Raw genomic sequence first — 26098 nt, forward strand, 5'->3', positions numbered from 1 at the left:
AGTGGTGGACCCGTGCCGGCGGACACAGGTGGTGCGGGCGTTCAGGCGCGAAATGGCGGCGGAGAAGCTGGCCGTGGGGCGCGACGAGAAGGCCAGCGTGGTGGAGGTGCTGCGCAGCATGTGCCGTGCCGAGGACGACGACGCCTACCACGAGCACTACCTGCGGCTGGAGGAGGTGGCTTCGCCCGGGGTGCTCGAGCACTTTGTCAGCCACTGGCATGAGATCCGCTCCCAGTGGGTGCAGGGCCTGCAGGAGACGCCCACCCTGGGGAACCGCACCAACAACCGCCTCGACTCCATCAACCAGAAGGTGCCACCTTCCGATGCACTCGCTTTGCTGTTAATGAAGAATGCTGTGCCCTGAAAGCCAGTTGTCTCACGGGTTTCACGCGTTCTTGCCCACTGCATGCAGAGTAGTGGTGCAAAACTCGGTAGTACTGTATATGCTGTTGATAGTTGAGTCAGTATCAAGCTAATCACGGTGAAAAACAATCAATAACATGCGTTAACGCAGCATGCCACATATGATCATTGCAGCATAAACGTAGCAACGTTTACCCACGTGTCCAGAGCTAGCGGTGTTCAGGTGGTGGTAACAGTGGTAGGCTCCCCATTCTTGAAGACCCCGCATCACTGAGTGCTGCATACGCGTCCCCACACAGCACACCTTGAGCAATCTTGGTGACGGTGAGGGGTGAATCTGGGACCCCTGGACCCCTATGTAAGCTGTGTGCAGCTGTGGAACTGTGTTCAAAGGGGAAGTGTAAAAACCATGAACAGTGGCCATCAGGGCCATGGTCAAGTTCCAGCTGATTTATTTATTTATTATTTATTTATTACACGTTCCTACAGCGCCCGTAGGGCATTATTGTAGGGGGGTTATTCTGAACAGTATACAGCACATAAATTTGTTTGTGTGAGACAAATAACAATGAAACACTTATTTGACAACAATATATGAGGAAATACCATTCTGGAAATAAAATTATACAGCATGCTTTATAGCCTCGGCAAAATTTGCTGCAAGAAACACTTCGTTCGGGAGATTATTCCAGTCACTAATTGTGTTAGGAAAAAATGAATGTTTGAATACATTAATGCGGCATTGGAATTCTCTAATCTTTCGTGCATTATCTCTGCGTGCGGATACATAGTGTGGCTGTTTTAAATATAAATCTTTATCTATTCCGGTTTGCTTATTGTAAATGCTGTGCAGAAATTTCAACCTTAGCAGTTTTCTTCTCTGATTCAACGATTTCCATCCAAGACAGTTTATAATTTCTGAGCTCCTGACGTTAAAATTATAATTACTGGTTACAAACCGAGAAGCTCGTTTTTGAACTCTCTCTAGTTTTTCTTGTAATATTGCAGTAGAGGGATCCCATGTTGTGCATGCATATTCAAGTACTGGTCTTATATTTGTGAAATAAAGAGTTTCTTTTAGTGCTTGGGGGGCATCCTTAAAATTCCTCTGGAAGAAATAAAGAAGACGATATGCCTTGCTGATTATTGTATCGATGTGGGTGGTCCAGTCTAATGTTTCTGTGAGGGTCACACCAAGATATTTTACCGTGTCTACAGTCTGTATTTTACTATTCTGCAATGATAAAGAGTGCACTTTGTTTTTCTTGTTCGTAAATTGGACGTGATAGCATTTGGAGATGTTTAACTTCATCTGCCATTCTGTACACCAAGTGACAATTCTGTCAAGGTCTGTTTGCATCACATCTACGTCTTCGGCACATTTCACAGGATGATATATGATACAATCGTCCGCATATAACCGTACAGTGCATTTAAGTCCGATGGGAAGATCATTGATGAAAATAAGAAAAAGTAGTGGTGCAAGGACGGAGCCCTGTGGGACTCCAGATAAAATACTAACAGGAGATGATGAAACACCATTAACAAGGACCTGCTGCTGGCGATCACTCAAATAGTCTTTCACCCAGCTTAGGAGATATTTGGGAAGGCCTAAAAACGACATCTTTTAAAGCAGAAGATTGTGCGGAACAAGATCGAAAGCTTTTTGAAAATCTAAGAAAATAGCATCTACCTGCACACCTTTGTCGAAACCTAGAGCGATATCGTGAATAAGCTCAGTAAGTTGTGTTATACAAGATAAACCTGACCGAAACCCATGTTGCCACGGCGTGAAAAATTTATTATCTTGAAGGTGCTTGATAAGACATGAGTATATAATATGTTCTAAGGTTTTACAGCAAACGCAGGTTAGTGAAACTGGTCTGTAGTTGCAAGGTTTATCTTTGTCACCGGTTTTATGTAGGGGTGTGACGTTCGCTATTTTCCAGTCTCTGGGCAACGTTGCACAGTTTAAAGATAGTGTGAACAGTACGACCAGAAAAGGAGCAATATGGGCTGCACAGCGTTTAAGAACTTGATTTGATATGCCATCAGGGCCATGCGCAGAGTGTGCATTCAGATTAGGAGCAATGATTTTACCCCTGCTTCAGTTATCTGAATATCATTCATATTTGTAAGTTGCGGAAAGGGAGTGAAAATCGTGAGTGGGTTTTCTTCCGAAAAGACCGAATGAAAGTATGAATTAAAGCATTCAGCTCTACCTTTATCGTCTTTTATTATTACACCGCTGTGGGAAAGAGGTGGAATGCTAACAGTCTTTTTTATTGCTTTTTATGTAGTGCCATACTTCTTTTGGGTTTGTTTTGATTCTATCAGCGAGAGACGTTAAGTACTTGTGTTTTGCCTGTTTCATTTCTTGCTTAAGTTGGGCTCCTAGAACCTTTACTTTTGCCAGCAACGATGGCTGGTTTGTTCTGCGGAAGTTTTTGTACAACCGAGCTTTCCTTCTTATCGATGTACGTAGTTCGCGTGTAACCCATGGTTTTCCACTCCGTTCCTTTGATGTAATCATTTTTGAGGGTATAAATCGATGAAGGTATAAAGCTGATGAAGGAGAAAGTGGGAGACTGCAACCAAGGCAAACCAACTGGTGGCAGAAGGGGGAGGAAGCGAACCACGGTGCGTGATAGGGGGAGAGAGAGCTTGAAAGGCACTGATAGCTGTGAAAGGTGGGAAAGAAACCATGTTGGGGGTGGGGGGTTTGCAACGGATGAATAAATGAAGCGAGAGTGTTTTTTTTAGAGAAACAGAAGCATGAAATGAGGGCAGAAACAGCAGCAGCGTGAAAGGTGGGAAAGACACCTCTAACTGCCAGGATACTTCCAGTTTCAGGTGAGCCGTTAAGTGAACCGGATCGCATGTAATCAAGTGCTATATAATTGGTGTGTTTGATTTCTGTGGAAAGTTTGCCGGGACTGCGGTGACCTTTAGTAAGAAGGCGGTTGTCGCGTAACCAGGGGTTGCATAATCGGCGTTCTACTTCATTTGTTAGGGGTGCTGATTTTGAGTCTCGAGGGATTTTAGCAGCTAGTTTCAAAACAGACACTGGCTGTGTGATGCATTTTACCAGAACGCATGCTCATTTACTCGCACAAGCTAGGGGGCTGTTTGTAGACAGAAAGACTGAAGGGTGTCACTTCAGCTGCTCATGAGTCGCGGCGAGAGGCAGAATTGGGGTCCGTGGTGTGTTGTACAGGTGTTCCTTTTTTTGTTACTCCTTATCACGAGCTCAAGCACGCTGCAGGCTATATTGAAATCAAGACCTAGATGTAGTTTACAGTTGTTACAGATGCGACTATTTGAGAAGACAATGATGATAAGATCATAATAAAAACAGCTGAGCATTAATGCGCCAACAGATAGCTCTTGAAGGTAAGTTGCGCTTGTTATAACAGAGACGGACACAGGAACAAAACATACACTAAATGTACCCGTGTCTGTCGCTGTTATCAAAACAAGCGCAACTTACCTTCAAGAGCATGTTACACCAACTAGCCCGACATCAAGCTTTACTGAACAGATAGCGACTGGTGCTGCACTGATTAAATTCTATTGCTCACCGGGAACACTTTAAAAGTGGCAACATTCATTCTTTCTGTTTACCAAGAGCGTATTTGGGTCGTGCGAGTAAACAAAGATGCTTGCAGCTGAAATAGGTCGCACAGCCAGCGTCTCAATGGATGCACGTTTTCGCGGAGTGATACTGCAAAACATTTCGGCTGCTGCTCATATGGAATCCATGCTTTTGCTTTAAACATACTTTTGTCTTAATCAAAAGTTTCTGAGCCGCAGCGACCGCGCCCAGAGCAACCGAGCTCTATTGCGGAGCTGCCGTCAATGACATTAACAGACACTTGCCGGTTGTGGGGATAAAGGAGTGTGAAAAGGAATAATGTTCTTTAGCATGTGACAGCGGCAAAGTGAGAGCAATGTTCCTTCCCGCTTTCTTTTATCCTCGCTTTTAGCGAGTGTCCACGAGCGCCATTGGTGGATACTGTATTGAGTCATTTTCTTGCTTCATGCAACCGTCGCATGTTACTTCAGCCAAGACTGAGTAGCAAAAAAAAAAAAAAACACGAATAGGAAAATTTTGGTGGTGACTTTGCTGATGGCATCAGGGAAAATATATTCATGTGGTAAGCTGCCTCTAAGTTTGTGGGCTTCTTTTTTTGTGTTACCAAGGCGGGCAGCTTAGTTAGAGTTCGGGGCACATTTTTTTACTTCCTTTGACTTTTCAAGTATTAATAGAAAACGTTAGTGAACTATCGTAATAGTATTGATATTAATACTATCTAATATTATTGCGCTATCGATAGTTTTAAAAAACCATCAGTGCTACTATGTGCATTCTATATAATTTCTATGTACTACATCATTCCTACATTATGGCCCATCGTCATCATCACATTAGCCTTGACCAAGGTTACTGGCAATGATGTTAATGGGTGAAGCCATTGTGAGGAAATGTCCCTTCCTTTGGTGAGCATACATTGAGGCTTCCTTTACTTAAGGCTCAGTTTGGGTTCCCTGCATGTCTGAACATGAGCAAGTTGTGCAGTCCTTTGCCAGTCCCCTCTGTTCAATCGCATCTGCCCAGGTGGCCAGCATTGTGTCCAAGCACGAGGCGTTGGACCAGCTATTCCAGGCACTGATAGGCTTTGCGACGCGCCTGCGGACTGAGCGGGACCAGCGAGCTATGCAGACCATCCTCAAGATTGCCTCTCCGCCGCACATGACGGAGGACGAGAGGAGGTATGCTTTGCTCTACACTGGCTAGCAGCTCTGGAGATTGGCTTGTCAGCTGTCTAGTTGCTTCATTTGTTTTCTCAGTAAGAGTTGTTGGCAATTCATGCGAGAGAGTACGTGGATTTTGTGTCATAGATGCCCATGAAGAAAACTCTTGCTGGGGAAAAAAATAAAATTCAGCAGTCGTTCACTAAAAGGTGCCGAAAATGGGACACAGCAAGAAAGAACGATGACACAGGTGCACCACTCGTCACCATTTGTTGTGGCTATTCCATCTGTGTTGTCGTTCTTCCTTGTTCTGTCCCGTTTCTAGCACTTTTTCTTCAGGCTATCAGTAGCCTTTCAAAGATTAGGACTCTACCTGAACTTGATCTCAAGCAGCCAGTGTAGAATGCTGTATTTTTCTGTCTCTGCGTATAAGCACATCACGTACACGAACTGGTTTAATGAGTCATATAACATTGCACTGAATGTGTTAAAGGAACCATGAAGAGAAAATACAACTTCGTGTAATTTGAAAAAACTAGGATTCAGTATTGCACTCAGCTCCATTACAGCCCCAAAAGATGTTTTTTTAACAAAAAAAAAAGCAAGACGTATTTAAGAACTTTCAAGTTTTGTGCCACAGTGACGTGTTATGAGCAAGAATGACGTCATACGGGCCAACAATAAAACATAATTTTCAGTGCGTTAACTGCACATTAGCATTCAAGTGATGAGGTCAAATGGAACTAGAGGCCCTATTACAGACGTCCAGTCATGTGTCGTCGCGACAGGTCAGTTAGGCGGCCGCCAATCGCACAAACAAGGTTCCGTGACGTCATATAAAAGTTGCGGGAAATTGGCTAGGGGGTCGCGACTGCTTCACACGTTTTCTTTAATATATCCGTTATTTGTTCGAAGATTGCGATGATATTGGTATCATTGTTATCAGGACTAAGCAGTCTTTCTAATAAACCCAACTTTTATTTTGTCTTCATGGCTTCTTTAAGGAGAATTCTGGATAGAGCCCATGATACACTAAAAAGACATGGAGGTTGACAAATGTACAAAGTCTATTTTAAACCAAACACCCCATCATTAAGCATCCATTGCTGGGGCAAAAGATTCTTTGACAAATAAAGGTAGTATGAAAAATTGTCAAAGCAAGAAATAAAGGCTGTAAAAACTGTGAAATAAATGAATACTACAGTGGCATCAAACACTGTTGCCAAACAACCAGTTGCAATGAGTTGATATGGAACGTCTAGTGTCACTGAGTTCTTTTTCCACTGCTTGTATGTTTTTAACGCCAGAAGCATTCTAGATAATGTGCATTATTTGGAGTGTCAGAGCAAGTACCTAGTTTGAAAGCAGCAACTCCTTGTCAGCCAGCACCCTCTAGTCATGCAATATGGCAGAATGTTTTGAATTTGAGTTATTAACCCTTTCACTGTTGGGTGTTTCTGGCCGCGACACACCCCCAGTGCCGGCTTGGTTTCCAAATATGAGGGAAGGAACATAGTGATTTATTTGACTGTGATAGCGTCCAAAACGTAATGCGCCGAAAGGAAAGAGCGTGGGTGAGAAATCGCCGTTCTTCCAGATATTTTCAGTTTGCCGTGCACGCTTCTGGGATGACGACCCTACCGTTTCAACATCAGAATCTGACGCTGTGGAACTGGCACCCCTTCCTCGGATGAGAAACTCTCAGAATGCAAATCTGAGCTCGGCTCGTATTCGGATTGGAATCGAAGAACCGCCTCGCCTGTCTGCAGTCGAAGGCTGTCAGCCATCCAAAGTAACCATGCGCATGGAGGGAGCACTTTGAGCAGCCCGCACAACGCAGCACAGGAATGAGCGAGCGAAAGCCGCAATTGAGTCATGTTTCGGTCTATTGAAGAGGCAGCAGTGCGCTGAGCTAACCTGGTGCGCTGTAGCAGACACGGGAACAGAATTTAAAAAAACCTAGAAACCCCTTGCGGATGGCACAGTAACCCTTACAGACGTAATCGCATGCGTGCCGCATGGTCACTCATCACAACAGAGCACAGCACACAGAGGGACCAGGCCCCCCAGCAATGAAGCGTGGGTGCGGTCACTCCGTACTCTTCACTATACCGTCGTAGAGGGCTAGCGAGTAAAAATATGAGCTACTAGAAAGATTCGATAGATGGCACGAACAGTTCACGAACAGTCCACTTTGCGCTATGGCGTGAATTTTTGAACGCACGATGGAGAGTGTACCGGTACGTCAGTGACACTGCGGAGGGGAACTGAAAAACGTACCGGTACATCAGTGACAGTGAAAGGGTTAAGGATCTGCAGAAGCATTTCAGTAGAATAGTGTGAATCTGAGTAGTAGGGCTTCACTAGATGGCAATGTTTGCACGGTGTCATTTAGCGGCAACGATATGAGGCTGTGGAGGCAGTTATAAAACCGAGTCCCAGAGTGTGTAAGAGGGGTACAAAGTTAATACCATGGGGGAAAAACTTTGCATGCAAAAAATTTGCTTGTGAAGCGTTTGCACGGTTGGAGATGCCATGTTTGACTACGGAGACAAAAAATTTATTCGTGATAGCTAATACTGTGTTAGATCTTTTGATTTTGGTTTTGTAGTAAAAGTGCAAGTTCTGAAGAAATTACCATCTTTACTTGAATCAGGCGGGCCTTCAGGTTTAACGCGCTCTTGGTTTTTGTGACAGGAAAAAAAATGTGCAAAAGTTTTCTTCGCAGGACAAACCATTTTATGGCTGCCAGCTCTTCATTTATTGCCGTGACCTAGGTCAGCATGTTATCGCTTTCCAATCGTATTGCATGCACTAGAAGATGTCGTGCTGTCTGAATAAAATCACTAAAATTCAGCATACAAAAATTTTCTGTGAGGCACTATCATGAAGTGGCAATACTTTTAGTACCTGCAAGAAGCAGGCGCACTGCACAGCATTACGTCAGCTTTTTCCCTTATTGATTGGGACAAAGCAGTGTCACTAAAGAAAAGCTTGGCACAAGGGTTTCCTTTTCATTTTGATGGCCCAGAAGGCACTTGCTCGACACAGTGGAGCTTTTCACCCAAGCTGCGTGCAACTTTTGTGCCTTGTAAATAGCAAGTTACAATCAAAATAACTATCATATTTTAATTGTTTTGCAACACTCCTAATCTGAAAGTCTTAGAGGGGCCCTGCAGCACTTGCCATTGACTACTAGGAATGTATTTTGGGGTAAAGTCTATTGTCCCAGCAATCTCCTCCCACAAGAATTATGAAAATCTGTTCACCATCACCGAAACAACGCACGATGGGAAATTGCGCATAATCGTTCCCTCTCAACTCGACCGCGGACAATGCGACGGAAGCTGCGTGCTCTCTCCCGGAGAGGGGTGTGGCTCACGGCGTTCTCTTCCACGGCCTTCGATATATCACACGCCAGGGAGTTTTCTCCTTTCCTCTGCAACCTGGAGGGGTCTATTTCCGGTCTGGTGCCACAAAAAAGCAGGCAAGGGTGCCTGCTCGCAAGCACGCGCTCAGGCTGGTAGGGCGTTGTTGAAGCAATAAACATTTGTTGTCGAGCGGTCTGGTTGAAAGGGAAGTATTGAGCTCATCACTCAAACTCCGCACGCGCTCAAAACACAGAAGAAACGGCAAAATAGTGCCTATAGGTTCAGGCATAGAAGAGGTTCGTACACAGCGCTGACGGCGGCGGATCGTCTCAGGAAATGCGAGAAATTAGCCGCGAAGTTGACCAGTGACAGCCGATTGGACAGCATTGGCCTCAATGACGTTGCTTAGGCCATGCCAGGGGTGCATAATGAGGAGAACTGAAGAGAGCACGATTGGTTTTTCCGCGTGTTTCACAGCGATTTGCGTGCTCACCGCTTCACGTGCACGTGTAATATTTGGCTCAGGTATTTCTGGTAGTGTAAGCTAAGCGTCGCGCTGGTTTACTTGCACTGCTCAAAGAGTGTTGCAGAGTCCCTTTAAGTGTTGCTTGGATTCACCCACACATAAACAAAAATGAAATTAATTTACGAGAATGTTGCGTAATAATTAAAGGGGCCATGAAGACAAAATGCAAGTTTGGTTCATTCGAAAGATTGTTGTGTTAGAAAAACACTGACACCATTTTTAATGCAAAACACTCAAATAAGTTACCCATGCAGCATCCTAGTACGTACTTTTTCGCACCGAACTTGTGATGCATTATTAGCGGCTCGTTGCGCTTGGCTGAGGCCGACAAAGTCGAACACAAATTAAACCGGGATTATAAGGTTGCAGGACGAGCTATTTGCATTTAAATTTAGTCCACATTCTTTTTATAGCAGTAAGAATGGTGAAGTAAACAATGGTTACGAGTGAACACATAAATATAGAAGCGCCAGTGTATACTGCGCGTACTATGCCGGCCATAGCTGCACCACCATACGGCATCTTGGGCCTGTCTGACACAACACTGGCCAAGTGGCATAAACTGTGTTTGTTGAGCATACCCAATGTTTAACAAAAGGATTACTACAAACCGTAACAAAAATAAGCCAGGCACAAATCCGTTCAAAAGCAAAGCAAGTGCGGGCAGCACCTCTGCCGGTATCGTTGTGCCATCTATGGGAACGGACAGTTGACAAGACAGCAAAATACGCTTCACCATTTGCTGCAGCCGTAGTCAATGTGCTAACATTCATTGTAGGTAGATGTCCTGGATGCGTCATCACTGACGCCACAAAACACATTGCAGCGGGAGAATTAAAAGTTTGGTTTAAATTGTGCAATTTCTCAGTGAATAAAGCATTGTTTGCTGCCAGACAAGTGCTAGGGGCACTTTAAATTAAACATCAAATTTTTAAAATAAACCGAACTTGTATTTGATCTTCATGGCCCCTTTAGCATCGTTTTTTCAGTGTACAAAAGTTATGGCAACCTGTGGCAGTAACTCAGTGACAGTGACAGCTGTCCACTCTCTCCTGGCAACTAGCCAACACTTCTCTATACCTTGAGGGGACCTGTTGCTTTACCTTCTGGACATTCGTTGCGAGGCCCATTGCGTTGGCCTCTGGGGACTTGTTTCGAAGACTGTGTAAATCACTTGTGTTACTTTCCAGGAGCCGATTGCAAATCCTGTTGGTGGCATGTTCTGTTGCCTCATCCCGTGGTGCGTGACAAGAGCACGTTTATTCACTTGCATATCGAGGGGAAGCGTGACTGCTGTCACTGTCATTGAGAAATGCAGGGGCAATACTTGAGCGAAGTTGTGCAGCACACAACTCTAAATTTAGGACAAGAAATAAAGTTTAGCCGCTTGTAAAGGCTGCATCTTTTTTTAGCATGGACTCATTGCGAGAAATCATTAGTAAGAAGCGCAGGGGTAGTACTACTTGCCTTCAGCAGCGGTGCATGCACCGTGATAGCGGTGACAAACATTGGTGAGGACCGCGGGTTCCTCATGCTTTACAGACAGATAAGTGTCCCTGGTAAACTGTTCACAGCTGTCGCTGTATTATATATCCCAAACCAAAGTTGTACTCTTACTCATTTTTGTAGGGTAAATTACCTCACTAGTGGAAATTGACGAGTCTCTGTAGGGCCGTTAAATTGCTTGGCAAGCCTAGCTAGGCCTTTGGTTGCTGCTTCTACACCATGAAAAAGTTTATAGCACCTTGGGTAACTCCTCGTAGACACAGCGCCCGTTGCAATGCTGGCATTGTGGCAAGCGTCCGCTACTGGATCTAGGGCTTGCATACACACACGAGTGTGCCTGCTTGTGAGACAGGTATCTTGGTCTGCAATAACCCTCTTATACTGTTCTGCTACCCTCGTGCCAAACCGTCGCTTCGACCTAATCGGTGTGGTCCGAAGGGCAGCCCGATGTCATGTACGCCCTTGTCCCTGGCGCAGGTATATTGCCTACTTGACCCCGTACGCCTTCAAGCGGGTGTCGCAGCAGATGCAAGCGGCCCAGTCCATGGAGGAGGCGGACGAGGCGTACGTGAGCACCAGCTGCTCGTGCAACTGCTGGGACGCCACATCCTACATGCTCCCCTGCCGGCACATTTTCTTCGAGCGGCTTCGCGCGGGGCTGCCCCTCTACTTTGATGGCAGTGCTGCCCAGCGCTGGACGCGCGAGTACTACAAGAGCGCCTGCCGCCTGTTCTCGCCCGAGGCCAAGGCGCAGCTGCCTGGGCCCCTCTCTGCTGCGGCCAACGGGGCAGAGAACATCAAGATGGACGAGGGGGAGAAAGAGCGGGAGGAAGGGGAGGAGGAACAGGAGGCTGCACCCCCATCTTCACCCAGGAGTTCACCCTTTGAGAAGCGGAGGCTGGCAGAAACGGGGGCCCTGCTGCAGCAGCTGGCATCTTACATGTTGCAGCTGCCCTCCGGTCACTATGAGCGGGCGGTGGCACTGGTCAGGGACCTCAAGAATGCCATGGAGGAAGGCAAGGAGGTCTGCCTTGTGCGCATTGAGTCTACGACGGAGGTTTAGTGAGTGCGTGCCGTGGTGACCTTTGGGTGGGACGTTTTATACTCAACCAACATTTGTGGTTCACACGGAAGACATGAGGTTGGAAACGTCACAACTCTGGATGCTGGCCCCACTTGGCTGCTCACGTCGACCCCTGCCAGCCTCACTCGGCAGTCGAGGTGCAGCCTTGTCGCTCGAGGGGAAGGAGCACGCTGGAATTTCTAGCGCACGCGTGTGTTGTAAACAAGTTTGCTTTGTTACAACCACGAGTTTGCGTGTGGTTGGTCACCAACGTGCAAACACTTTGTCATTCTAGTGCTCGTTCAACATGCAAATCTTGGCTCAATTCTAGTGCTGTGCTTGTGCGTGCATTCGTGTTTCTTCAGAATCGTGGATCAGGGTGAGCAAGCTTGTGAATGTGCACGAAGTGTGCTGTGCATGACCATGCCTGTTTCTTCAGAACGAGCTGCTTTTCCTTTATGTGCTGGCACTGGAAGCCCCTGCCATTGGTGCGAGTTTGTGTTCAAGAGCCAGTAAAGGACTGGGAGTAATGTGCTTCATGTTGAAGCGTGCACGATAACATGGTTAAGCCTTAGGTGAGGATAAGAATGATGCATAATGCACGGCTAAAGCTCTCCATACTCAAATATGTCACGGAGCTCTATACAGAACATGTTCAGAACATGTTTGCTTTGAAGTGTGCAGTCGGCTTGACGTAATGCGATTTACCTATTAGCCATTCAGTTCATGGCTTTAATGCAGGAGAGTACTACAAGCCTCGTAAGAGTTACAGGAGTTGTGACTTTTATCAGGCTGGCCTTGTTGGCCACCGTGGCACTGCCCCCCCTGAGTTAGAGAAGCTTCTCTTGCAGTTTTATTTGTGTGTGGCTTAAGACCAAGTGCTATACATGCTAGGAGTGTCCTCCTGCAATTTCGCTCTTAGCCTTCATATATAAGCAGATGATTCTCTCAAAATGCAAGTTGCATCAAACAGTCTGGGCATACCTTTGAAAAAAATCAATGTACAGTGTACATTTAAGGGGGGACGTGGCTTTCAAAATCAACTTTTCTATTTTTGTGGATTTTGATGAAAATTTGTACAGTAATTGGAAATGCTTCGGTGATAACACCATAAAAATTTCAAGGTAATATTTTGATAATTTAATTATTTATTAAATTTTCTTTCTGTTCCACTTGTACTGAGCTTGAGCGACTTATAAAGCATGATAGAAAACTTGTTCGGAGTGCTTTGCATTCACAAATGAATGGACGAGGTCGTGGCAGTTTTAGAATTTTTTTTTACAACAGAATGTTTTTTAGTTTTCATTTTTTTAGAGGTTAATGTGCAACAGGCATGTCAACTGTGAACTACTATTTCAGTAAAAAAAATCACAATCTGAAAAACCAAAAGTGTCACGACCTGAACTGTTCATCAAGGAATGTAATGCAAGAAACGGAATCAAAGTAGACCCAGCGGTCACGAAGAAATCCCTGGAACAAGCGACACAGATGGCAAAAAGAACTGTTTTGAGAAAACAGCTTCCGAAGTTGCAACATAGGTTTCACTTATCAAAAGTCGTCACGGTTGTAGCCTTTCATGTCCTTTTGAACATGGGGCTTCTGGCAGGCCTTGCCTTGAAATTGGAGTGCCTTTTACAGCCTTTCTCTTTCCACAAAACATCATTTTCAGCTCCTCTGTGAAGAGTACATAGCCCAGTTAGCAGACCAAACGGAGGGGGAGATGGCTTTCAATGCAAAGTAGGCTAGCTGGTTGGCTGTATCGCACTGGACAACTTCTCTTTGCCGTGTTGTCCCCATGGCAACAAGTGAAGAATTTTTTTTAGTTAAATTTGAAAATTTCTGGCTTCTTTTATGTTTTATTACTTTGCCTGGCGCAGCAACTTAGTACTCATGCGTGCAGGTGCTCATTGCCAAAAGTTTGTATACCACAAGGATACAAATGAACTACTTTGAAGCTTGGTATAATGTGCATAAACTCCAACTTTGATGGAAGGGGTCTTTTTTCACTACTTTTGACGTTCAAGGCATCCAATATTTCTCGCAGCACAGTCAGTATGCCCTAAGCCATAGATTATATGCATTGGTATCAATTTCCCTTAAAAATCACTGTTAAATGCTGCGACAGTAAGGTAAATTTTTAACGCAGAGAACATATTTTTATTCCTATATTCCTAACTTAAACCTGTTTACATGATTAGAAGTGCACGGGAAACAATGCGCAAGAAAGGCGTATGGCTCGCGCGCATCGCAGCGCCCGCTTACCGCGACATATTGTACTTTGATTATCCCTGATATGGCTTGACAGATCGCTTTTAAGATTAAATCTAACGTCGCAGGCATTAATTACAACTAATGGCGTTCAATAAAACCGGTTGCGCAGACATGTGATGCTCCAATGCGCGTCGGCTATACCGTGCGCGCCGCAGCGTTTGACGCGTCGACCATTTTAACGAGCCCGCAATCAAAACACAGCAATAACTAAGCGTGTAAACATCGCAAATCCGACTAAAGTTCACTTCCCGAACCGCTATCGCAAGCGCGCACACCGCGTCACCCTCAGAAGTCTGGCGACGGTAGAGTCACGCGCACCACGTAGCGTTCGATGACCTCCGCCTCTCGAGCCACACAACTTCCCGTAATCTGGCTCGTGATCTCAGGCCTTCCCATCGCGATAACGTCCGTGTTGAATACCACAGACTGAACAGAAATTTGGCCGAGCGAAGCAGCGAAAATGAACTCTAACCGCCCACGCTACTGACGCTACGCAGCTCAGGCGGCCGCCATCTTGCATTGCGCCGCGACACCCAATCAGGAGGGTCGTCTTGGCGCGCCCCGACCGGAGGACGAATGGCGCTTCAGCATCTATTTCTATAGCTTCGTTTGTGGGTCGTTTCTTTTCTGCCGTTCGTGCGTTTGTGAATGAACGAAGATAAAAGAGACGAGCGGAACCGGAAAAACGAACGCTCGGCTCGGCCGATCTAACGATATCAAAATGGCCGCGCCCGGTGGCACCGTTGCGGAGATACAGCGCTCCGAAAATTGCCGTTTTTTTCGCCCTTTTGCAAAGATAGTTGTGCACCGCGCCTGGCAAAACTATTTTTTTATGCCACTTTGCGACGCTTTCCAGCGGAAAAACTTTGCAGACGCACAGAATATGAAACATAGAAGCCGAATATGTGGCTATCAAAAAAACGATGTTTTGGTCATTTTTCTGAAGTTAAAAGCCGCGCCCCCCCCCCCCCCCTAAAACATCGAATTATCCATGAAACCAATTTATTTTTTCATCGCCCTCAAATTGAATATGTCTGGGTTCGAGTGAGTGTGGTACAAAAGTAACATTTACAAGTTAGCACGTTTCATAGAGCGGAGTGCAACCTGTTTTGCTCTATGTGTGCATTTAGTTTGTCGTAGTGCTTTGTTTTTGTTTAGTTTGCATCTTTCGTTGTCCTCGTGCAGCCTGCGAGCTGTGTATTCAGGGACGAGAGAGTGGCGCGCTTTCCTTTTTCATGTTCAAGAGTTAAGTGTGTGCTTACCACGAGTTGGCTTTGGCAGGCACACAGAATGAAAGGAAGGAACGAATTTTTTGAAGATCTGGCCATGGCTTTGCAAGCAGAATGCATCTCGTCCTTGTGCAATGTTTTATACTATACACCATTTTCCATAAGCAGCCGGGAAAGGAGGAAAATACTTGCAAACCAGTTCTCTCAGCGGCCCGTGCGCCTTCCGCTTTTGGTGGACCAGCGTTGCCCGTGTGCGTTGGGCTGTTAACACCGCTCTGTGCGGTGTGCTCCGCTACGTAGTACAGGAGTGTTTCTCACCGTGTGCTTCGTCTTTGCGGAACTTTCAAGTGTTTTAGCCTATGCTGCGACGCCGTTCAAGGCACAAATGTCGCTTGGTCAGCACTGTGCGGTGGTGGGTCAGGGAACAACCAGAGAAAGCGAGAAAAAGTCGCCAACAGCACACATCAGCACAACACTGCGTGGCAAAAATGCAGTGCAGTTGCAACATATATTTGCTGCATCGCTTTCCAGCGGACACCGAGTTGAGACATCGGTTGGCACCGCTGATAAACCGCATAGACTTTGTACCAACGACCAATGGTCTGTTCGGTGCACTTCTTCGGCGGCAAGCAGACGGAGCAAAATCCATTTGTCATGCGCAAAACTGTGACAGGGGAGCAAAACGGAACTCCCTTAAATGTTAGAAGTAACTCTATCCTTTACATTATAACATTATAATCACTTCTGGTTCCTTGCAATCAATTTAAAATAATGTATATTGGCCAATTGCCCTTAAAAAATCCCCTTTTCATCCAATCTAACCTTTAAAATCATGGCGTTTGGTTTACTTTTTTTCGGCCACACGCATTATAATGTATGTCGCGGGAGCCGCAAAAATCTGCACTATAAACAGTACCACACTATAATCGAAACATGCGCGAATTCAACCACATCACAACCTACCTCTCAAATCATTGTATATTTACCACCACTCAAACGCACAGCAGTTAAAAACAGAGGCACGGTCTTTATTTCGCATTTTTATTTCACATCAGCCGCTGCTGCAGGGTCATACACATTGCAAGCGCGGTCTTAAAAACGGTGAGCAATTAACTTCCGTTGCGTTTGTTTCGAAGGGCCATCGCTGCGTTTTTAGCGTCTATGAGCAGATGCCTCGGGAAAATGTGATAAGAACGCCAGCGGGATTTTTTTTTTTTTACACCACCTTGCGTTCACGATGCCAAAGGCGGCTGCTTATCAGCGCAACATACTGGTGGTGGAAATCTTCAGCATTGCGCGGCTCGCTATCTGCAAATGTTCGGAAAGAGAAAGGGCGGTGGCTTATCTGTGCAACGTTCTTAAGCGTGAACCACATGGTAACAATGGCGCGGCAACACTGGCGCGGATACAACTGGTGTAGTGTGTGCGGTGCGGTGAGAGGTGGCTGGCCGTGAAGTGGTGCAGGCAACTCCAGCGACCGCTTCTAACCGCTCGCTAAAATGCCGTGAAGTGGTGCAGGCAGCTCCAGCGACTGCTTCTAACCGCTCGCTGAAATGCCGCGCGAGGCGCGAGCGAAGATGCTCATGCAAGAAAAGATCTGATAATCTGGGCGAAAAGTGGAATATAAAATGCCATTCACGTTGCTTGTGAAAGAGCCCATTAAAAAATACCGCAGTGGTAAGCCTAAACATCTCGCGCGTGGCCAGCCGATTGCTTGGAGCGCTTCGTATCAACCGCTATCAGATGCACATCTCCCCATTGGTGGAAGTCACCAGGCTCCTCCCACTGCCACGTGAAGGCGCTGAGTCAGATGGCCAATTTCATCTGTTCTGTTTTCTTTTGCTACCCTAAAATGATGCCCCAGCTGCGCCGGTCGATCAGCAGACCCGCCGAAAAAACGCACTATAAACGGTATTGTGCTTCGTCCAACCGCATTTTAAGCGGTATGCTTATTGGGTTCTATGGGAGGCGAACCGGTAGTCATGAAAACTCACGTTATATCCGGTCTCGCACTATAAGCGGTTACGTTTTAAATGGTCTACTCTGTACTGCCAAACGATATGAAAGGATAACTTTCTGCATCGTACACTGCTGGTTGATAGCACGATAAGCAGCCAGCACAACGTGGAAACGCAGCTTGAGATATGCGAAAGCTTTATTTGGAAAATAGCTCAACCTGTAAAGAAAAGTTTCTCATCCTTTTGCGTTGTCATGGAATCTAAAGCACTACAATTACAAAACAGCCACTGCTGATCGCGTAAAGCATTCATGGTGCAAGCAGAGGATCCACAAAAATTGGCTCCGAGCGACAAAGGGCATACGCTGCGCAGAGTTAGGCCAATCACAGTCACAATCATCGAATAGTAATTTGACTGGTTGTGCGGTCCTGTTATTTTCCTTCCCAGTTAGTTCACACTGGTCAGTAACCGTCAAAAGTCTAGTTCAGAAAGATTATATTGTATTGCAATGTCAACAGCGTGGTAATGGCTTGGTCGAAAGTCCATCGCGAGCGTGGGTCAGCGTGACCCGCACGCTGTGCGCACTCTGCATTCGAGGTCCACGCTTCCGTAGACATGACTATGCAGTGAACATAATAAGCATGGTGGCATTGAAAATACGTGTATACTCCCCGACATCGATTTTAGTGTCAGTCGGCGCCATGCCGTTAGCATTTGCATCGCAGAGCTACGGAGTGCCACCGCACCACCACCATTGCCACTGCTGTTCGCAAAAGCCGTAATCAGCATATGCCACTCTAGCAGTGAATTGGGACATTAAATTCGTCCACAAATGGTGAAAACAAAAAAGGACACACATGCACAAGCACTGCAACCGCTAACTTAATGCCAAACCACTACGGTTCACTGTGTGACGCACGGACACCGAACAGACGCAGGGAAAGGACGGAGCACTTAACAGCCCAGCATGGCGGTTGCAGTGTTCGCTTCATAGACTGTGCTAGGGTCTGTTCAGAGAAAGCAAATGGCGGCGCCCACCTCTAGAAAGGAAAATGGTGTATATGTGAACCTTGTGTGCGCTCTTTGAGTTCATATGTTGTTTAGCTGTGTACCGTGAGTAAAATAACTTGTATCTCATTTTGCACCAAACTTGGTACACGAGTACAGTTGACTATAGGAAAGGACAGACAGGAACCAGTTGGCAGTTGTCTTGTATAGTGTTTGAATTATGAATGTATTCTACTGTTTGAGGCAACCCACAATCACAGAACTGATGAGGCATATATTTCTCTAAATTTCTGTGCCATTGTATTCACAAAAGGATAATTTGTGCAAATAAAGCTGTTCATTTTTTTTCCAGCCTCATTACCTATAAAAGAATAGAAAAAGCATGACAGATTTTCTACATGCTCATAATTTTTGGCAAGTCATGAATTTTGTGCCACTTTTGTTTGTGGCTAGTGACAGCGAAAAATTGAATGAACAGCCTTATTGGTCATATCTTTGCCAATAGAGTGGCGCAGAAACTTAGAGACTCACTCCTAATTAGTTCTGTAATTATGGGACAAACTAATAGTAGAATGCATTCATAGCTTAGCAACTATGCGACATAACTTCAAACCTTTTTTTGCCTCCACTTTGTCATAATCAGTTGTACTCGAGCTTAAAGCCAGGCTACATGTGGTGTGTAAATAACAATCAGTTCTAGTTGCCTGTGCAAGATGCGTTCAGGACACAGCATATCGTGCATTGCTTCTGTTTTGTGTCAGCTTTTGTGCATCGCTGGGTTCACAGTGCCACGTCAGTTAAAGTTGCCAACTCTGTGGAAGTTCCACCCTGGTGGTTCATCCAACCATAGTATCTCATCTGACCACCGTTGCATTGCGAGAATGAGTATGCGTGCGTGTAATGCGTACAAGCGGCGCAAATATTACAAGCGCCAACAATGTGGTATGTACAGTTGGAAGGCTTAAGAGGCTAAACATGTGAGCTGCTGTGGCAGTAGATTGCGTCTACCAGGCATCTATCAGTAGATGGCAATGAAAAACAAGATAAGGCATGCATGCCTTGCCAGCAGCTGCTTCTCAGGACCTGCTTTGGATGAGCCATGAAGCCAAAGGACGACTGGTGGCCTGATCTTGAGCACATTTCTTGAACTTTTGGCTGGTGGCTACTAGTGTAGGTATAGCTGTCAGTGCAGCAAGTGTGGTGGCAGCTCACATCTTCAACTTTGGAAATCCTTAGCTTGTAAAAAACGGCCTCTTGTTTTTTGTTTTGTTTTGTTTTGCTCTCTCTTCCTTCTATTTTTTTTCTTGTGCACACATAAGACTAAAGTGAATTAGTGTTGGCTGCAACTCCGTGCAAAGGCCAAGCACACAGTGGATAAGCTGCTAAGCCCCGTGTGGATGCTCCTATTTTGTGAAGTGTACAGGGAGGCATTTTCTACTGTTACACAAGACTTTATAGGGCACAGTTTAAGCCAGAACTTGAACCATTAGCTTTGTTTAACAAATCCTGTGCAAATAGTACAACGGTGTCATGTGGTGTGATTCCTAATTTGAATGTGCCTCAGCATCTGTTCGCTGTTTCTTTTTCATAACACAAGTCAACAGGAGAAGTAAGCAGTGTCATTCTGCAAATAAAACGATAAACTTGGCACATCACACAGTGTTTGTTCACTGGCCCTGAGTTGTAACGAGACCTAGCCAGAGAAAGTAAACAAGGTCATATTGGAAATAGATTAATGAGGTTTGAATGTCACACCAACATTGTTAGTGTAATTTCGTTGCGACAGATCTGCTTACAACGATGTTCAGATTAATCGTACTGATTTGCGATGTTTGGTTCATATTCCTCTCTGTGCCATTGATTGAACTTCGTTTATTTCGGATTCTGTTGCAACGTGCTTTTCGATATAACAGACTAGTTTAAAAGATTGGCAAATCAATTTTTGAACTTCTACTAGTTTAAAAGATTGGCAAGTCAATTTTTGAACTTCTACAGTGGACTTTTTGAGTGTAGATAACCTTTTATTTCATACATTTACAGTGTTTGTGTTTCTAATTTACAGTGGTGATCAGATGGACAGTTTGAAACAATGAAAAATAATTGTTAATAGAAGTGAAACTTTTTGATTGCTGAAAACTATCCCTGTTATTGGATCCTATGTTGTAGTGATAGGTTTAAAATTTAGTAATGTTAGTGCAAGAGGTCAGGTGTTTTTATATGAAAATTACCATAGTTAAAACAAAAAACAATTTAAGCCTCCATACAGTATAGATGGCTAAATCTCCAAGCTTAGCAACAAGATCTTTACTTGCACTTTGCTTATATTCATGCGGAGACAGTGGAAGCAGAGTAATATAGTAGAGTAGTAGTGAAGGTTAGGTTATTAACCCAACCCAATGCATATGATTTTGTGATGTGCTTCATGGTAGTGTAGAAAGATGAAACCGCTGAAAAAACCAATTCATTTTGAAGGTTTGTTGGTCTTAAATACCACCTGCTTCAGTTGTAACTGAATCTTGAAAAATGACTGGCATACTTTGTTTTGTTTTTAACAGTTGAAAAGTCCAAACTCTTGTTATGAGACTTCATCCATGAGATCATCAAAGCCTGTAGTAACAGTATTTGGATTGTTCATTTTTTTTTACAGCAGATTGAAATCGTGATCATGGCCTGTTGTAACGAGTTGATAATTTCTACTTGTTCCTGCATCGAAATAGTTAGTCTTCCGTGGCATGATGGAAGAGACACTTTTAGCTTTATTGAGTTGCTATAAAAAGCGTCACTGCTTCCTGCATAGGGACAACAAATTGAAAAACTGGCAGAAGTCTGACGTGTCTTAAGGTACACTGAAATCTACAAACAAGTTCACCTCCATCGGCAGATTACGGTGCCACAAATATGTATATATCACTCGCGAAACAGCAGTTATTGCAAAAAAAAAAAAAAAAAAACGTGATAACTGGTTGCAAGGTTTGTTTCACAGGGTATCTGCCAACCGGGGAGACCGGAAAAATCGGGGATTTGGCATAGTCTGGAGAAACTCCGGGAAAACTGGAGAAATTGGTGCTTCTATCAGGAAAAACTAGTTCGGGTGCGCGGATTTTCGAAAATTTAGAATATCGAAGCGAATAACGCGAAATTAGATTCGGCTTCGGATGTAATGGCAGGATTAGAAAATTTTGAATGTTGTTTTTCGACGGGCTTTCCCGCACTACACCAGTGACGTGCAACCAAACGGCAGTACGCTGGGAGGCAAGAGAAAGTGGTGGCTAAGTCTGCTGCCTATAGAATATTCTAGGCACTATAGCTGAAGGAACACAGAGAGGATGCGCTTCATACGGCTGGTACGAAGCCGAGTAAAGCTCTCTTCTAGTAGACCATAACCGCGTGCAACCTTCTGAGTTAGTCCTCGCCAGCCCTAAGCCGGCAACACTCGCTTCCTCTCGCTCAAGGTATGAGGCACTTAGCAGTGTCGAAAACGCCATCAGCGCGAGCATTTGCCGCATTCTTAAACTAAATTGGTTTTGAATTGTTGTAGACGCGCGTTCGCAGTTGTCCTTGGCCTGTTTTTGGAAGGTCTTTCCTTTGTGCAAGCTGAGTAAACAAGAGTGGTGCAGGCGCAGATTGCCAATGGAAAGAATGCGGCCGAAAGTTTTCTGCATTTCGTTCACATTTTTCCTCAGCTGGCAGGCTTAGATAAGGCAAAGTTTAGCATTTTATGGGTATTGTAAAAATAAGTTGGTAATGGTGCGGTTGTGTCACGTTGCGTTTAAGTTTGTGATGGTTAAGCAGCGTAGAGTTGGTCGATCCAGAAAGTTTTGAGCTATGCCCACAACGGAGGGTACAGATGTGCTGCATTTTACGCACTACACAACGCTGGCTTGCGCCTATTTGCGCACCAGTAGAGATCAGTGAGCAAATCCAGTAGAGGTCAGTGATTTACGCATGCTCCAGGCCATCGCCTCCAGGCTTGCGCTACTTGCGCTTACACTTGCGGCTCGTTGAGGCTTGGGGCGACTTCCATGCGTCTTCCGGCTTCGTTGGCTTCGTGTAGCGGGAGCAGGCGAGAGCGGCGAGAGGGCGTGTCGAGGGCGCAACCTGGCGCAACGTCGGCGACGCTGTCGACGCAGTTTGCTGAGAGCGTGTTCGCGCCTGATCTGACTGTGCCTGCGCCACGAACGGCTGTTGTCGAGTCAACTGCCTCGTGTCCATACTGTCATCGCGTTCCCCTCGTCCACGAAGCTTGACATGACCCGGCGGGCTCTGCACTTCGTCTTTAAGGTCGGCGACCGCAAGCAGACCATCAAGTTCTTTAAGGACGTGCTGGGCATGAAAGTGCTACGGCACGAGGAGTTCGAAGACGGCTGTCGCGCGGCGTGCAACGGCCCGTACGACCTTAACTGGAGCAAGACCATGGTTGGTTACGGGCCCGAGGTGAGCCACTTCGTCATGGAGCTCACGTACAACTACGGCATAGGCAGCTACACCAAAGGGAACGACTTTGTGGCCGTGGTGATTCGCTCGGATAAGGTGCTTGAGAACGCGAAAAAGCAGCAGTGGCCCGTGGAGAAGTTCGAAGGTAATGACGCCCTCCTTGCACCCGGCGGATACAGGTCAGTACACCGCGTGGAGCAAACGAGCCTGATCACGTGTGCGCATTTTGTCTCCGTGTGGTATAAAAAAAAAAGGGGGGGGGGGGGGGTGGCTGCGGTTGACTAGAGAAGACCCAGAGCCTATGAACGGCAAAATAAAAAAATAAAAAAAAAAACATGCGCAGTTTACTGCTACTGCGAGAGATACTGTAATGTCGACGTTGCACTGGTTTCGTTTCTTGCTGCATTCGGGATTTAGAAATGTCGACGTTTCTATTTGTTCAGACACACACTGCATATGGCAAACATGCTAGCAATCCCCTGAATGTTGCCCTACGGACTTGCCGGTGTGTCGTCATAGCCGATGTTCAGCCAATCGGCATGAAGGACGGCCCGAGGGAAACTGCCATTTCGGGGTCACTTTTCTCATTTAAAAATGCGTGTAAACTGGCTGAAACAACCCTGAACTCGTATGCCTACGAATTCTAGACTTTAATCTAGTAAGGTAATTGGACAATGTTTACAACATCTGTTGTAAACCTGTTGCAGAGGCTACAGTAAGCAAAGGTGTCAACCACAGAGAATGTCCAGGTTGCATATTTTATATAGGTACCGCATCGCTGAGCATTCAGCTGCTGGGAACAAGTGCTTGTTTTGCAGACCCGGCCATAACGACATGCTAATCCTGTGCTTCTGCATTTACACACTAGGTTGCGGGTTCGATTCGCTGCCGAAAAGGCTGCATTTCTTATGAAGACAAATGCCCAGGTGTACAAGATTTCTACCCATGTTAAAAGGACCGCAATGCTTTCAGGACTGCCCAAATACCAGACGTAATAGAACAGAGTGGTTGCGCCTTGAGAACTTCAGTCAGTTGTCATAAAATCAACCTGTGTGGATGAGCTGAGGCTACAAAGAGCAACAGAATTTTTGGTGGAGGTTCAATGCAAGATCAAGAAGAGTGACCACAGCATGCCAGTCTAAATAAAGCAACTCAGCGTATTGAATACCACCTAGTGCAGGCGAGAAAGACTTGCGTTAGGTGTCCTATGGATATACATCGGTTATTTGGAATACCTCAGCTATGTACACTTATACTACTTTTCTGCTAGATACCCCAGTGATACTTTGCTCTTGATGGATTTTTCAAACATTCCGTGCAGGTTCGTGATCAAGCCACGGGTCAATCCCAAGGGGACTGAGCAACTGGACCCAGTGGAGGAGGTCGTGCTAGCGTCATCTGACATCGCGCGTACTGTGTCCTACTGGCATAGCTTGCTGGGTATGACGCTGCTGGAGCGCTCGAACAGCATGGCGGCCTTCACGTATGGCGAGAAGCAGTGCTGGCTTCGCTTTTGCCATAGCCAAAAGCCCATAGACCGGGCCAAGGCGTACGGCCGGGTGGCTTTCGAGTGCCCCGCCGCTGAGCTTGAAGGCATCGAGAAGAATGTCAAGGCTGCTGGACACGAAATCCTGACACCATTCACGCGCCTCGACACACCAGGCAAGGCCACAGTCTCTGTGGTCATACTAGCTGACCCGGATGGCCACGAGATCTGCTTTGTTGACACCGAGTCATTCCGCCTTCTGTCTGCCGTTGACCCCAAGGCTGATGAGCTCCTCAGTAAAGCCATGGAGGAGGACAAGAGTGCCGAGTGGTATCGCGACATCCAAGGAACCGACAAACCAGCCGCCTGAAGTGGACAGTTTACTCTGTTGTTTCCCTGCTTCTGCTGAGTGAAACTTGGCAACCTCGTCTATGGCCAGTTATACTCACTTTACATGCTGGTGGAACTTGCAGCTTTTTCGGTACTTGCCTCTTCTGCACATCAACTGGACTGTCACCCCTTGTTAATAAAAAGCAGAACATTCCATTATTTTTGCTGTCGCTTTGTTTGTCAGTTGCAAATATGGCATATCGAAGCTTCTACTGTCCAGTCGTGCATATGGTTTGTAAAACTTGCTCTGGCTGACGTGGTTGGTCAAACGAATACTTGCAGCAAGCTATTTTATTTGCTGTGCCGCCTAGACGGCTGCAGGTGTGTCAAAGAAACTTTTCTGATAATAATTGTGCCAGGTGTGCTGATCGAAGTCTTTCAGGAATGACACACACCCTTCCGTCTTGCGGATCGCTTTTCTTGGCCTTGTAGCCAAGTTTTACATTATCAGTGGTGATGTTTTTTTGCTTGGAAAATTTGACCTTGTGATAATATGCAAGTGTGGGGCTTGTGCATGTATGGCCGCAGTGGGCGTCGCTTCCGTATGCCACAACTGTGTTGTGATGCCTTGTTGAAGACTCGTTTAATGTTGATTTTAAATCTGTATATTTCCATAAAAATTTTGCATAAATTGCAGACGTTTTTTATTAACAGAAGTCGAATGCAGTGTGGCTGAAGGATGTGACAGTAAACTATCACATCCTTGTTTGTACACCAGATACTGCTGTTGACTACAATGTGCAATAAATACATAACACAGCAAATGAGTGTTTGCTGGGCTGATGACTTTGACTCATTTTATTATACATTTACCTACAAATCGGTGCCAGACAGATACAACCTTAGTTTTCATGAGCCATTTGAATAATGAACTAGCTGAGATGGACATAGGGCAGCTCTGTTGGGGAGGCATGACCCGAGCTTCTAGTTGTAGGCTGATCAAGAAATAGACTTTGTGGTGGCACGCTGCCCGAAAAAGCCCCTGCACAACTGGGTATATTTGCTTTCTCAAGAGCACGGAGCACCACAACTTCAGTGAAATTAGGCTGCAGTGTACTAGCCGTATCCATTTCCTTCAAATGTGCTATACCCAGTGAATTTGCTAGCTAGGCAAGTTGGTACGTAATTACAGTGTAAATGCAGCGCAATAACGATGCCCTCAACGATGCCCCAGACATAGTAGACGAAGGAGGCCACAAGTTGAGAGTGACGTGGTTGTAGAAGTTGTCAACCAGCCACTCTAGGGTGACGCAGGTGGTGTGGGCATAAGCCGAATCTTGCTGAAAGACATATGGTCTTCCTTTCAAAACTCTCCATCCATGGCTTTACAACGCACACGGCAGCATTAACGCGGAGTTCTACTGCAGAAAAGTTTGGCGGCATGACGTCACCCTTGTTGCTGACAACAGATAACACCATCACAGACAACAGAAATTTTGTGCGAATCGCTGTACGCACCTCATCAGCGCTTGTGCAAAGCCACCTGTTGTTAACAGCGGTTAACTTCTTGGTCTTGGCCACAATTCTTTTCATCTGAAACAAACCATGGCATTCCAGGCTCCTCAGATCTTTTAAGCTTGTTTAGCAAGCTCTTGGACCGGCACAGACGGTTCTCCTGAGTTTTTTTAAACATGAATTGCCCCATCCTCATGCAATAGGAATGGTACCTTAAGACCTCGTGCACAGCGATCTTGACAGTATCTGCTACATGGAGCTCCTTCGCAATAGCCCGCATTGA

The 26098-nt window shown here is 45.7% G+C and overlaps 2 protein-coding genes across 2 annotated transcripts in view; both read left to right on the forward strand.

The window, feature by feature from the left end:
• Positions 1-21224, forward strand: part of LOC144145836 (uncharacterized) — a 35108-nt gene extending 13884 nt beyond the window's left edge. Inside the window, exons 7-9 of the mRNA XM_077677605.1 lie at positions 29-310; positions 4982-5136; positions 10999-21224. Coding sequence (XP_077533731.1) covers positions 29-310; positions 4982-5136; positions 10999-11584 — 1023 coding nt within the window. The 3' untranslated portion in view covers positions 11585-21224. The remainder of the gene's footprint in view (positions 1-28; positions 311-4981; positions 5137-10998) is intronic.
• Positions 21225-22103: 879 nt separating this feature from the next.
• LOC144145865 (glyoxalase domain-containing protein 4) lies at positions 22104-25146 on the forward strand. The gene is made up of 2 exons (XM_077677681.1): positions 22104-22663; positions 23806-25146. The coding sequence occupies exons 1-2, from the start codon at positions 22299-22301 to the stop codon at positions 24338-24340; spliced, it is 900 nt and encodes a 299-aa protein (XP_077533807.1). The 5' UTR covers positions 22104-22298; the 3' UTR covers positions 24341-25146.
• Positions 25147-26098: the final 952 nt, after the last annotated feature.

Source organism: Haemaphysalis longicornis, unplaced genomic scaffold, assembly GCF_048455015.1.
Source record: "Haemaphysalis longicornis isolate Haplotype H1 unplaced genomic scaffold, Haemaphysalis longicornis Haplotype H1 scaffold_1, whole genome shotgun sequence".
Lineage (NCBI taxonomy): Eukaryota > Metazoa > Arthropoda > Arachnida > Ixodida > Ixodidae > Haemaphysalis > Haemaphysalis longicornis.

Bases quoted from the DNA above. Each gene is read 5' to 3' on its own strand.
- LOC144145865 (XM_077677681.1), top strand. From the start codon at position 22,299: ATGACCCGGCGGGCTCTGCACTTCGTCTTTAAGGTCGGCGACCGCAAG. The intron at 22,664-23,805 runs GTCAGTACACCG...CATTCCGTGCAG, and splicing joins CTTGCACCCGGCGGATACAG to GTTCGTGATCAAGCCACGGG.